This window comes from Henckelia pumila, chromosome 2, assembly GCF_033568475.1.
Source record: "Henckelia pumila isolate YLH828 chromosome 2, ASM3356847v2, whole genome shotgun sequence".
Classification (NCBI taxonomy): Eukaryota; Viridiplantae; Streptophyta; class Magnoliopsida; order Lamiales; family Gesneriaceae; genus Henckelia; species Henckelia pumila.
The window spans coordinates 165,132,223-165,147,507 of record NC_133121.1 but is presented as its reverse complement, the minus strand read 5'-3'; the positions used below and the strand labels follow the sequence as shown (position 1 = coordinate 165,147,507).

At 34.5% G+C, this 15,285-nt stretch overlaps 1 protein-coding gene across 1 annotated transcript; it reads right to left on the bottom strand.

Moving 5' to 3' along the window:
* Positions 1 to 5,828: 5,828 nt before the first annotated feature.
* Positions 5,829 to 7,261, bottom strand: LOC140885543 (major pollen allergen Bet v 1-A-like). The gene is made up of 2 exons (XM_073292529.1): positions 7,006 to 7,261; positions 5,829 to 6,386 (listed from the first exon to the last, which is right to left on the bottom strand). Exons 1-2 carry the CDS (start codon positions 7,193 to 7,195, stop codon positions 6,085 to 6,087), a joined length of 492 nt encoding a protein of 163 aa, XP_073148630.1. The 5' UTR covers positions 7,196 to 7,261; the 3' UTR covers positions 5,829 to 6,084.
* Between the last annotated feature and the right edge of the window lie 8,024 nt (positions 7,262 to 15,285).

The window sequence follows — 15,285 nt, the reverse complement described above, 5'->3', positions numbered from 1 at the left end:
TCATATATATGATCTCTGAGGATCATCAAGGGTCTGTAATCAACTCTCAACTTCCTACTTGTTTATAAGGAGTTGATTTACTGTTTGAGTCTATGAATTCATTCATCACTGTATTTTGATTGTTAGGACGGGGTTTCTTAACTTTGTTATGTTCTAGGAGTTTCGATCTAGGCAAAGGGTAAGTCCTACGATTGGAGTAGGTTGTATACAAGACGTTGTATAAACCAAAGTCTTCTAGTGAATATTTCCCTCGTGGAAGAAGGGGTGACGTAGGAGTTTTATCTTCGAACATCCATAAACATATCTGTGTAATATACATTTCTGTTAAGCTACTTTTTTCATCGTTCAAATCTGTTATTTGGTCTATTTTCGCACATATATTTGTTGGCCAATTAATATCGACATACGAGAAAGAATAGAGTTAGTCGCTTAACATCAACTACTCATAAAGAAGAAGTTTGTCATGTGAACTGCTCACGGAAGTTGCAGTCTAAATCGATCCTATCAAGTGATATCAGAGAGGGTTTCTTTCTCGTCTTTGAACAAACTCATATCGATGCTTTTGGAGAAATTGCTAAGAGCTTCTGGAATACTACAGTGGATAATAGTTCAATCAATACCATGGAAACACGTTCAACTGCTAAGAATATTTGGCAGTAACTTATTAAGCATGTCAAAAATGAAAAGACTGAAAAGACCAAGATTTCTTCTGCAAAAGATTTTGAAGAACTGTGTTGTACATCGAGTTCAAATGAAGACATATATAGATGTTTTATGGCTCACGAAGATCAGTCTTCTTCAAGTAAAGAGGTGATCAATCATTCATCTACAAGTGAACATGTACTAAGTTTTAACTCTACTGGTTTTACATGAGAAGAATTAGCTAATGCACTGCATGATATGGATAATGAATATCAAATATTATTTTTAGCATTTGAAGAAATTATGGCAAATAAAATTGAACTGCCAAACAAAGCTGAGTTAGAGGCAGAAATTGTAATGCTTAGAACTGAAAATAATGATTTACAGGTCGAGAAACAACAGTTAAGATCAGAGAATTTGAAATTATTCGACCTGATTCAAACCTGAAATAAATCTTCAGTTAATTTAAACACAATACATGAACTGCAAAGAACAGGAAATGATAGGACTGGTCTAGGTTTTAAAGATGATACGAGCAGTTCAGAAGTTGATACTAGACCTAAACTGAACATGTGTAAGGGAAATTATATTCATTTTGTCAAACCTGGAATTCTATTACCAAAAGATCAAACAATGGAGAAATGTAACAATATTCGTAAGTATGGAGTTGGTTATGATCCACAAAAATCATGTGAGAAGCAAGACTGAAAATCTAGTCAAGATAAATTGACTGAAAATTGTAGCTTTAAGTCACGAGAAAAACCAGTTCACATAAGTTATAGACAGTTTCATAATGCAAATTCAGTCATTAGATCACATCATGAACATCACTCTAGATTAAACGCTTATTATTCATCTCACAAACACACACAACGAAAAGCACGAACTTTATGGGATAAAGAAAATAATCGACATGTTAGGTTGATTCAAATATGGATTCCCAAAGGACTAATCCATCAAGGACCCACGTAAATTTGGGTACCATAGATCAGTATGTGACAATGTTTGCAGGAACACATGAAGAACTATCAGATTTAGAGGGAATTGTGGATAGGTGGAACTTCTAATTTCTAATAAGAAGACTGCTGGATCAATGCTTTTTGAAGCATATTTTAAAACGCTAAAAAAGACTAAGCTTTCTTATTCTTATATCTATTTGTTTGTTTGTTTGAAGTTTGATATTGAGCTATGAAATAAATAAAGTAGAAAAATACGAAAGCAATATAGATAAAATTTATTTTATTCATAGATAATAATATTTAAAAGGTACAAAAATAGATCTCCCATTCAACAGCCATTTTCCATTATGACATCGAGGTGACTAGTTCATCCAATGATGACCGTTGAAATTTTGGAGAATTTATGATTTTCTCCAGTACTTGAAGCTCTTTCAGAAGCTTCAAATGAAAGACACCTTCTTTAGAGAAGATGTCTTCGAGACTGGAAGAATCCAGCCATTGCATAAACTTTGCTTCAGTCCTAGACAATTGCTCTGCTATGGGTGGAGGATATGGAGTAACCCTATGAGTCTTTAGCATATTTACTTTGGCTTCAAGAGGCACTAGTTTCTGATCTACAATGTCTTCATACTCTTTGATTATTACATCTATGATTACTCTGCTTAAATAATTTGTTGATATGTTCATATATGTGATATTATGAATAAATTTATAGTTTTTATTGAACAATATGAAGAGTTATATTTATTAACTATTTTCAATAGATTTTCATAAGATCGAAGCGATATATTGAAAAGCGAGAACGACATTTATTAAAAGAGAAAATCCAACAGAATAGTATAATTCGTCAATTCGAATACAATAAACAAGAAAAGGAAATATAATTTTATTTAGAGATCATTCTTTATGATATATATTTCCAATTCTACAGCGAGTTTCCAAAAATATATCCTGATGGCCAGTTCACCAGTTGATGAATCTAGAAAAACTGCATAAAGGGAAAATTTTTCTAGAGTTTGAAGTTCCTTCATATGCGTTAGGAGAAAAACATTCTTTGGAGTAAAGATGTCTTCAAATCTATTAACATCAAGCCGAAGCTTGAATTTTGCTTCTATTCTTGTCAGCCTTCCTGCTATAACCGAAGAATAAGACGTGACCTTGTGAACCTGTAGCATTTTTAATTTTGCCTTAAGAGACAAAATTTTCTGAGAAATAATTTCTTCACATTCCTTAATAATATCGTCCATGATAAAATTTCTATGTTATGAACTTGCTAATGATAATTTAAGTTGTGCAAACTATTTCTATTTGTAGACTAATTTAGAGTATGTGAAGAGATCTATTGATATTTTTCAATGTAATTGCAGGTATCGAGGAGACATAATAAAAATGATAAATAAAAGAAGATTCTCAAGAAAAGGAGTTGAAGCTATTACATGTCACATTAAGGGGCAACTTCTTCTGATATTCATAGAATGTATTTTCAACATAATGAACTGCTTAGTTTAGTCAAAAACCAAAAAGTAGAAAATTTTTGGGATAAGTTTTGGTATTTGGAAAAACATATTTCGAAGCAGCTAAAGATGATGAAATAAACAGTCTAAAGAATCCAGTCCAACTGCAAGCAGTCCAGTCAAAATTCAACGAGTCCAGTTGATATGCGAACAGTCATGAACTAAACAGTCCAGTCAAACACTATGTTCATACAGTTCAATACCAGTTGAAGAAGCCTATTCACATATCCATTTCAAGTATCAAGACTGCTGAGGAAACAAATTACTCAAGACATATTTTAAATATAAAGGCCATTGCAATATCCAGATACTTTCATTGAAATACGAGCAACATCATTAAAGTCTCCATAAAGACTTATTGAAGATCTAGATGCAAAGGAGACAAGCATTTATAAAATAATATGAACGTTGCAAAGATGCATATATAAATGTATGAAAAAGGACAGAAAGAAGAACGATAATACATACACAGAGATAGAGAAGATATATGAGCAATACAATAGCTAGATACACAAAGATATAAGCTGTTTGAGCACTCATAAAAGATTCATCAAGATTGCTCAACGTGCCCACACATACTTCATACATCTAATCTCTGAGGATCATCAAGGGTCTGAAATCAACTCTCAACTTCCTACTTGATTATAAGGAGTTGATTTATTATTTGAGTCTACATATTTATTCATCACTATATTTTGATTGTTAGGACGGAGTGTCTTAACTTTGTTATATTATAGGAGTTTTGATCTAGGCAAAGAGTAAGTCATACGATTGGAGTAGGTTGTATACAAGACGTTGTATAAACCAAAGTCTTCTACTGAATATTTCTCTCGTGGAAGAAGGGGTGACGTAAGAGTTTTATCTCCGAAACATATCTATGTTATTTACATTTCCGTCAAGCTACTTTCATCATCGTTCAAATCTGTTATTTGACCTATTTTCGTACATATATTTGTTGGTCAATTAACATCGACATACGAGAAAGAATAGAGTTAGTCGCTTAACATCAACTGCTCATAAAGAAGAAGTTTGTCAATTGAACTTCTCACGGAAGTTGCAGTCCAAATCGATCCTATCAATTCTTATTTCAAAAATTCATTAATCTAAATATGCATATATCGGGATTCTTAAATCCCAAAATTCGGGGTTTCATAGCAGCTACTCCCAAAAGCTATTACGAGACCAGATTTATACATGTGTTCTTCATCATCCCGCTGATGTCGAAGGCCTAAAAAATTAGGTACAACTCTGCTACAAGCCCAGTAGCACCTCGTTATCGTATGTCAAATGATTATATGACCCAAAACACTCAATATACTCTAAGTGGTTTGAAAACCCTCTGAATTTGCACATATAAAAGATAGTTTCGCCCATATTTATAGGCTTGGGTTTGAAAGGTTTGATCTGGATTCGGACGGTCTGACCCGGACATGTTTGCCACTTCTTTTTCACACTTTGACATATTTCTGGACATGTAAGTTCAGAAGATCCGAACTGCACATTTCTTTTCACGCGTAAAACTCATTTTGACACCTCAATGGTCTGTTGAGTTCGGACGGTCCGAATTGGTTCGGAAGGTCCGAACTCCTTCTGCCCCTTCCGATTTGTTCGGGCCGGAGACCCCTGTAGGACAATTTTCGGACGTTCCGAAGCTGATTTTTCACTTATTTTTACAAAATAATGACTATTTAATCATGTTTTACAACTATTAAAATTTATTGTAATTTTAAACATGTAAAACGGAACTTGGATTAATTACTACATTTTTAATCTCCTTCTAAAATATGTAGTGATGAACATATAATTGCGCCAGTACCATTTATGTATAAAATAAATATTTCAATAACATTGAATATATTGACATAGGTAATCAATAAAACTCATGTGGACCACTTTTTTGTTTCTAAAAATTATGTTATTTTTTACTAAAAATTTGCGAGACTCATAAAAATACATGCAACTGTGTATTTTTTATTACTCGGGAACTGGAAATGAAAATCTTAATTGGCCATTTGAATTGCAGGCCAGGACACCAAATTAATTTTGAAAAAAAAAACCAACAAATTTTAATGATGTTTTAATCTAATAAATTACGTGATAAAGTTACTTTCGATTTTGCATTATAGTTTTTCTAATAGGCCACAAAGTCTTTAATTTGAATACTTTGGTTTGATTCTTGTGCATATGATCACTTTCTATAAGACGAGTAAAAAATGTTAATATCGTGGACTTGAGTCTGATTCCACCTTAAAAGTTAAATCAAAGGTATATAATTGTCCAACTCCATATATACAATTTTTAATAGCTTAATCCAGTCAATGTATGAATCTAGTTAGTTAACACACATGCATGTATATAAATTTCAAGAATGTAATGCATCGAAACATCTAACACACATCCCTCATGCTATATGAACGAACAACGAGAGCGTGAAGTTTATGAAGACTTTAGGAGGTAGCTCATAAAGGCAATCTAATACATAATAGTAGGTCTGGATTATGATACTATATTAAAATCATGGACATAGGTTTAACTTCATCTCCAAAGCTAGCTCATTGGTGAAAGATTGTTCAAGTCCATATATACAACTCCGAAGAACTTGATGCAGTCGATGTGAGACATCTAACAAAAACGAAGGATGTAATTCACTTTTGAAGAAAAACAAAATACCACAACACAAGCTCAAAGAGAATAAAATAAAAACCAAAGTTCCACATCCCGCATTTTTATTTTATAGGGTTTTTTTATTTAATATGTTTGTCTTTTCGTAATTTCGATCCTTTAATTTGTCAAATTGAGTATTAGTCTTACATCTTTATATCTTTTGCAATTTCAGTCCTTTTTATGAAGAAAAAAGACCAACACTACAAAAAGAGCAAAGATAATAGACCAAGATTGAAATTTGACAAAATAAACGACTAAAATCGAAAAAAGTCGTCAAATCTACTTGCTTAGAAATTTTAATATCTCTAAGCACAAACATCAGGATGAGTCACAAGGTATGCCTCAGCAGCAGTTAAGAATGTCATGCTAAATTCGTTTAGGCCATTAATTTCTTCCTCTGAGACATGGGTGTGGCCAGGCTTCAAGTTCAGATGATGCTTCCACTTGAGGATGCTTCCTCCATCGCCGGATGCCATGAACTGCTTCTCGGAAAATATCGACTCCATCTTTTCCCCGAGCATGGCTCCCTCGAATAGATTTATCTTAACCACTAGGTTTTCGGTGTCGACGACTGTCAGATTGTCTTTCAAGTGAGAGAATGGAATCACTGTCATATAAAGATCAATACAATGTGCATGTAACTGTTAGTATCTACTAATTAATTCCTTTCTATTGAATTTTGTTGTATTTTCCTTAAAGAACCTAGCTAGCTATTATACAAATTTATATATAATATTTGCTACATGTTTCGTGACTAAAATATGATTCTTAATTAGTGTTACATCCGATTTCTACATATTTATTTTATATATATAAATATATCTTTGTGACAAAGAAAAGATATATAGAGTACAAAATGGAGCAAGGAATTCATATATCATCTATTTTTAAGAGATCATATATTTTCACAAAAATCCTATCGAACCGTTTCATGTGTCAACTTTTTATGACGAATCTTTGACCCGACCTTTGAAAAACTATTACTTTGTAATTCAAAAAGTATTATTTTGATTGAATCTGTCTGTTTCACAAATATATATAGTTACGTGAGATATATCGTCTCAAAAAAAACTTGCTCAATGTTTTTTAAAAGAAGATATTTTTCTTATGCCTTTATAATGTTAAATACATTTATTACTTATGCGCTTGATATGCATGGATAATTAAGTTGTGGATTTCAACATTTATTCAAATAAAAATAAAAATTGAAATAAAAATTATGTTACCATCAGCGAAACTTATTTCTCTTATGCATCCGGTTGTGCCACCTTCTCCTTCCAAAATTTGGACGCTCTTGAAGATGTGAGGGATTATCTTTGGCAAGACGTGGTGGGCATCGGTTATCAATGCTTTGAACAACCTCATGGGGGCGACCTTCATTTTGAGTTCATCGACACACTCGACGACGACCGTCATGTTTTCGAGCTCGAAAGAGAATAGTTGTGTATATAGATACACTAGCTAGGTTGATGATATATAGTAATTAGGATATATGGCGTTCACAGGAGTACTTGAGGAAGTCATCGGACTGATGAGAATTTATAGGAGAAAAGTGGATAGACCAGTTGGAAATCTTTGCAATTTTTAATAAAGTTAATAGTAAAATTTTCGTCTAGCGACAAAAATAAGTCCACTTTACAAGTATACTAAACAATCAGAGCATTCCTCTTTTGATTATGAGGTTTATGGTTTCTAGAAAAAAAAAAAAAAAAAAAAAGTAGGTTCTTGTAATACGCGACTCGAATTGAACTGATTTATATCTACAATGAAAAATAATATTTTGACATAAAAATTAATATTATTTATGAGTAATGGAGTCGATGAGAAATCTGTTTTACAAAATTGATTTTATGATGATAGTAACAGAGAAGTTTTGTGGCAGGAGAATTTATAGATTAAATATTTAATATATAATATGATGGGAAATGATAATTAAAAACGTTTATCATATGCATGAATTGTTTATTTTTATTAATGTGTCTGCTATGTAATGATTAATTTGTAGTGGAGTTAGGGCCGATCTTAATTAAGTAGAAATTCTGGATGTGTTCATGTCCGTACTCACAAGATTTGGACATGAAAATTTCGTCGATGGAAATTAATTTCTTCGCCTATTGAAATAAATCAGGCATGAAGAACTTTTTCAATTAATCTAAAGATGTTACTTCGTGACAAAATTTAATTTGTTGCATAACTAACGCAAGTCTTTTTCAATGGGAAAAAAGGTCTAAATAAATCATGCATGAAGAACTTTTTCAATTAATCTAAAGATGTTACTTCGTGACAAAATTTAATTTGTTGCATAACTAACGCAAGTTTTTTTCAATGGGAAAAAAGGTCTTCGATAAAAAAAAAAAAAAAAAAAAAGTCTTTTTAATATTCATTCCATGGCATATATATATATATATATGTATGTATGTATATATATATGTATGTATGTATGCATTAGACACGTTCATGCATGTATTAAAAAAGAAACCCGCAATTTCTTCAAATTATAAAATAATTATCCTTTTATTTAAAAAAGTAGCACGCATACACACATATAAACATTTATTTTTACTACCATATAAAGCCTGTTTGGATTTTGTAGAGATTTTTTAAAATAAATGCTTTTAAAAGCTACAATTTTTTGCTTTTAAAAAAGCTCTAATTTTGACTTAAAAAAGTGCTTATTTAAGCACTTTTTTGGTCAACCAAACACCTTGTTAACTGAAAAGCACTTAAAAAAGTATTTTTTTGGCCTAGCTTTTGAAACCAAACGGGGCCATAGTACTTGATCAGTAACTTCACGGTAACCACTTAATTTGGTGTAATAGTATGACATCAAATTTATTTTCAGTCTTATCTTAGCATAATATTTGTTACATAACTTTGGTCATGTTAGTTTATTAATTAGTAATCTTCATATATACATATCTCAATTTTATCTCAAATATCACGTTTTTTTTAATCTCTTATATATATTGGTTTTTTTAAAAAATAATTAAATTTCATGAACACGTGAAAACAAAAATTTAGGTAATGAATGACCTTAACCAATGTTTTAGTGTTTATCTATCGATCCCGAGTTAGGAAGAGAAATTGATAAAGTTTGTGATGCACGCCAAGTTTGACGACCAACAAGCCAACTTTATTCAATTACCAATAGAGTTAGTTCAATGTGAACAAAGGATTTTCTAGATAATATGCATGCCTAAAAAAGTTGAAAATTCTGAGTTGTGGATGTAACAGAAGTTGATGAACTCAGGCTGAAAATGTTAACCAAAGTTCACTAGTAGAAAAGTGCTAAAATATTTCGTCATTTTTTTTTTACTTCAGTGATCACTATTGCCGAAGTAATACATACTTATCTACCGCGGTATTAAAATTAACGAATTAAAATATACTTTAGACTTCATCAATTAAAAAAAACGGGCTTTATTTATAATTTTAAGTGACATTTTATGTAGTAGTCCGACTACTAATTAAGCTAATCTACTCTTAAACATGATTAAAGAGTTGATAATCGGATTCAGAACGATCAAAAATAGTTCCAAGAGCTTCAAGTACTGGGACATTTCGAAAGTTCCGAAGAGCTGATCGGAAGCTCCTAACAGCTTCGGAAGCTAGAGTTGGTGTTCGGTAGCTATGAACGGTTCGGAAGCTCCGAACTGGAGATTGGTAGTTCCGATCGAGTAACAGTAAGACAGGGTAAAGGTTTTGATTGGGTGATTCGACTTGAGAGAGTTTGGGAGCTCCGAACTTATGATCGGTAGTTCCGATCAGTGTCGACAGCAGTGAGTTGTCCAATCAGGACACGCGTTCGGAGGAGGATGTTCGGAAGGACGATTGGAAGCTTCGAAGTGCGTTCGGTAGTTCCGATCGTGACTTCAGTAGTTCCGAACGAGGTCTATATATAGGGCAGCCGAGCTCATTTCTTCCTTGCTCATTTCCAGCTTTCCTCTCTATATTCTAGCTAGATTTTAAGGTTTTCTGGGCATCTCTTCGAGGGACAAGCGGTGACGGAGCGCTACCGAAATTGTAGCAGGATTGTACATAAGTTTTGAGGCAATCGTCACCGAAGGGCTGACTACGAACGCAAGAATATTGCTAGACTCTGATTAGCTTCAGTGAGTAGCTATTAGTCTAGTTAAGACTTTTAAAAGGCGTTTAGTGATACGGTGATTGTCTGCTTATAAGCTTGGACTGGGGAGCCAGTATCACTAGGTTGCTTATTCTGAGGTATGGACGTACTATTCGAGATACCCTGATTGAATATGCATGTTCTATGTTTGCATATTTTATGTGGCATTATTGTTATGTGCATATATTATGTCACGTATATTATGCTATATACATTATTATGTTGAGCCTTTACCATTGTTATAACCAATATAGGGGCCGCTCATCCCCATTATATTTTGTGGATTGATGTCATGGTTTTGGATCCGGTTATGTCCACGGTTTATGGTATGGGAGCCACCTCCTGATGCGATGGCCCAGTGTTCTATATATCATGGCGTCTTTGACTGAGCAGTATTCTACATTGATAGGTTCTCGGTACCTTTTACTTGCATTTAGCATTCATAGTTTGTGTATACTCATATGTTCATACTGGCGTTATTTGCTTACGTTCTCGATTTTGTTCTGGACAAACCATTCCATGGGACAGGACTTAGGTTGGACGGACCGATTGGTAGCGGTCTTTGAATATCAATAGGGTGGATTGAACTGTACCAGGTTTATTTTGTTGTGGGATTTACTATTATCTTCGATTGGGTTGTATAACACTTATTTGTTTCGAGATCGGTTGTATTATACCGGTAATTTTCAATTGGATTAATTAATTTTACGATGTTTAATTTTGATTATCATATTTTAAGTTAATTGCATTCTTAAAGCTTTGGTTACTTAGTGATTGCGGGACAAGTCACTATATTTTTGGTATCAGAGCATGCATTGAGATTTGGGTCTAGGTAAACAGTTTTGAGGTTTAAATCCTGTTACTTTTTCCAGATGGAAGGACGTGGAGATGAGAGCCATGGGAGTATTGGTGGTCGTTGGGGAGACGACGACGAGAGGGAGCATCCTCGGAGGCTTCATTGCCACATGGATGACAAGCATCGTTTCGACTTGCGCAAGTTTGTGCAGATGGCTCCTAGCCATTGGAGGTAGGCGAGACTCCAGAGACCGCAGAGAACTGGTTAGAAAGGATGGACAATTGTTTTGAGGTGTACCACTGCACTGATGAGCAGAAGATGCAGGATGTTAATTTTTTTCTGGAGGGAAGGGCCCGCAAGTGGTGGAGGTCCACTTCTGCTCCTTGGGTATTTGAGCGAGGCACAGTTACTTGGGCCGAATTTCGTACAGCGTTCAGAGAACTATATTTACTCCAGTAGTCCGACAGTCAAAGGCGAATGAGCTAATGAACTTAAAGTAGGATAACATTACCATTGACGAGTACCAGCAGAAGTTCTTTGAGCTACTACCATATTGCACGTATGTTTCCACTAGCTCGAAACTCAAGTATGAAATTTTTTGCATGGCCTTAACCCGGAGATTCATGATCATGTAGCCATTAACGACGATCCGACGTCGTATGAGGTATTGGTGAACCGTTGTCGCCAAGCAGAGAGAAACATCAATCGAAATAGGAACTTCTCTTCTTTCCGACCAGATAAATCTTTGGGGTACAAATCTCAGTCTTTCAAGAAACTTGGTGCATCTTCTTCTTCAGGATCAGATTCAGGATCTGGTGGAGGTGTGTTCCACTTTGGGAAGAAGAAGGGATAGTGCGAGAATCGTGGGGGACGTCATCCTACAGATCATTGCCGTGGAGGAGATGGAGCTTGTTTTTGTTGTGGCAATATGGGTCACATGAAGAGAGATTGTCCACAGACATTAGTTGGAGGATCAGCATCTGGCTCGGGTTCTCAAGCCTCAGTTCCGCAAAAGAAAACAAGATAGTTGATTGGGAGTACCAACTAACGGACACATGTTCCAGGCCAATTCTTTGCGCTGAGCCATTGTCAGGTCCAGAAGGAGAATGAAGAGGTTATTGCAGGTACATTTATTTTGTGTGGAATTCCTGCTTTCGTTATCAAGATACTGGTGCATCGCATTCATTTGTTTCGGCATGTTTTGCTAAGTTTCATAGATTGTCGTACATATCTTATATGAATCTAGAAGGCGCTCAAAGATTCATATTGTTCCAAAATATTTTCCCGTGATTTGCCGTCAAGAATTGAAGGATTTGGGATCCATGGAAATTTAGTTGAAAAACATGGAAATAACTTTGGACATTATTGTGATATTTTCCAAGACCAAAAACGTCAAGGAAGTGAAGAAAATAGTGAAGAAAAGTCAAAAATACAAAGCTGGGTTCGAAGCTACTGCGCGCCCGCGCCATACAGATGCGCGCCCGTGCTGCCGAGTGAAGATTTTACAAAATATTGTGAACGTGAAGCGTGCCCGCTCCACATTATCGCGTGCCCGTGCCATTTCTGCGCAACGCCAGCGCGCCCGCGCCATCTTCTTGTGCGCCCGCGCGTCCGAGATTTTCATACACTTCGGCGAGTTTGCGTGTGTTCGGGGATTTTTTGATATATTTTGATATATTGTGTGTGAGGACTCGAGCACTAATCTCTCAAATCATAACGGTTAATCAAAGATCAAATAAGAACATTTAATCCAAAAACATGAATTAATATCAAGCAATCAAGCAAGCATCCAAAGGCCTAATTTTATTTTATTTTTAAAGGTTGCTCTGCGCGCGCGCGAGGCTCACCTCTCGCGCGAGTGCAGGCCAACGGGCCAGCAGCCCCGCAGGCTAGCTCTCACGCGCACGAGCCAAGGGCTCGCCCCTGTGCGGGTCTGCACAACAGAAAAATAAATACAGCCTTTGGTTTGTGCTGTCCAAGCCTTCCAAGCCATAAGATCAACTAAAAAGTTGAGCCAATGCTACTTAATCATATTCAAAAGAATTAGAATAAGTTCATGCTAACTCCTCTATAATAATATCAAAGGTAGTGGCATAAATAATACAAGCATCTTAACCAAGAAATCATGATGCTACAACAAGATAAGTTCCATTTCTTCATATAAACCAACTCAAGTTTACATGTAGAATCTATAAAAGTGACTCAACTAAATTTCAATTGTAGCAACAACATCAACATCTAGATTAAAGTCTTATCTCAAGCCTTTAATACAAACATCAAACATGAAAGGATAAACTAAACAAATGAATTTAACATATCAACATTGGATTCTAATCTAACATGCTTGACATTACAAAAGAACATAGACTTCTTCTATCACCCGATTCTCCACTCTATTCTCTCAATCTCTCGCTTTCATGTCAAGTCTGACTCACTTACCCTTCAACCTGATGCAATGCACACATACAAACAAAACAACAGCCGGATACCTCCGGTGAGAATAAATCTCAGTATGAAAGACATCTATATAAATCAAGTAGATATAACTCAAACAAGTAATCTACTATCACAATCGTCATTTCCTTATACCCTTACCTGTCAAATATTTTTTAAAGAAAATTCATTCAATAACATAAAAACTCAAATACAAGTCGAGGGTTAAAGGATTCAAGTCTCACAGAATCGATATTTTCAAAAATCATCTCGTTGGGATCCCGGGAATATAATAAGGCCAAAAATCAAGCCTCCCACCTACGCTCCCGCTCGAGGTGGTCAATCTCGTATTCCCTGGACTGTGAACACTATACTGAGAACCGTGGCAAAAAGAAATCAAGTCAGATCTCTAGCCTCTCATATATAAGTTCACCATGTCCAATATTTTATTTTCGATTCTGTTTTCAAGGTTTCGAAAGAATTATGGCTCAAGAGATTTACTCTCAATTCTATAACTAATCTACCATAACTCAACAATACAAAATAATCTAAATTTATCAATCTCAAATAAATTATCAATCATCAGTCTCAACAAGTAATCATGTTTAAATCAAACAACTCATATATCAACCAAATCAACTAAGTCAAGTAATTCATTTAGATCATATAAGATTAAGTAAAACAACTAATCATGCATGTATGTGATTTAATAAACTCGAAAACCACCACGTTCTCGAGTTATTCTACCTGTCGAGGTTATGTCGAATCATACCTTTATTCTGAACTCAAATCTATGAACTCTGGCACTTCTTGATCACATACAAGTTGTCCCAAAAATCTGCACTTCCTTCAAAAATCTGCTCACTCAACTCTTGTTAATTCATACTCTAATTGTTCCCAACTAGAAGCCAACTTCACGTCAATTCGGACTCGTCGACTTGAACTCGATATCCTTCAACTTCAATCTGAATTTGAAGTATGTTACAACTCAATATTAGCTTCCCAAACTCATTTCAACTCATCAAAGTTTAATCAACTTCAAGGCTTGTCAATAACCAAAAATCCAATCAACGACGAATCAATTCGAAACCGCTGATTCTAATATTTTAAACATCAACCAAACATTGATATCTAACTCATATCACTATCATTCCATCACTAAAATTTTGAAATCAGCACTTGCGTTTTTCAGAAATTTGACAAACAAGAACCGACGGCGTAACGGCTCGAATTCGATAATTCCAAAAGCATAAACACCATCAATACTATACTTCAAACTCATTTCCATACTCATTCCAATCTAAGATACACGAAATCAGCAACATAAAATTTCCAGAAATTCAGAAAACATTCGATAAATGAAAAACATGTCCAAACGACGATCTTTTTGCGAACCGTCTTAAATATGCTATCGCCGTATATACTAGAACACATTTATACAATCAAATCTTAATTCTAACAACATCTTAAAATTAAAACACGATAGAATTTAGCCAAAATTACATCAAAGTGTAGCACTCGAAGTCGTGATCGCAAATATACGATCAATTTGAAATTCTACCGGCCGGATCGAATTCTATGAATTTTTGAAGGAAAGAATCGGCCATGGAACCTTCATTCACCTCTCTCTCTCGTTCTTGCTGCTTCTGAAAGGATATATACACGTGTGATGTGTACATATTAATCCACAAATTTCACTTGCAAGTGCCATTTGCACTTTGGCCCCTAAGCTTTTGGACAATTGCAAATCAATCCCCGGACAAGCGATGTAATTCAATTTCAATCCTAAATAATTTATGAATATTAGAATTTCATTCTAAACTTCAAATATTCTCAAATTAAATGTTCTCAGATTAAAATTATATTTTAGTCCTTGAACTTCTCAATATTTGCAAATTGGTCTCTGCTCGGATTTCTTCTTCAAATTAAATCCTCTTTAATTTCCAAAACTCGGAATTTCAATCTTAATCCCATAAATATTCAATTAGAATATTTATTCTTTTAATTTGAGAATCCCGGAATTTAATTCTCAAAACCCGTAAATTCTCAAATTAAATATTTTCGGCTCGGAAATTACATCTTTAATTTCCATAATTTCCAAATTGAATATTTTTCAAATACGAAATTTAAATCTCTAATTTCGTAATTAAT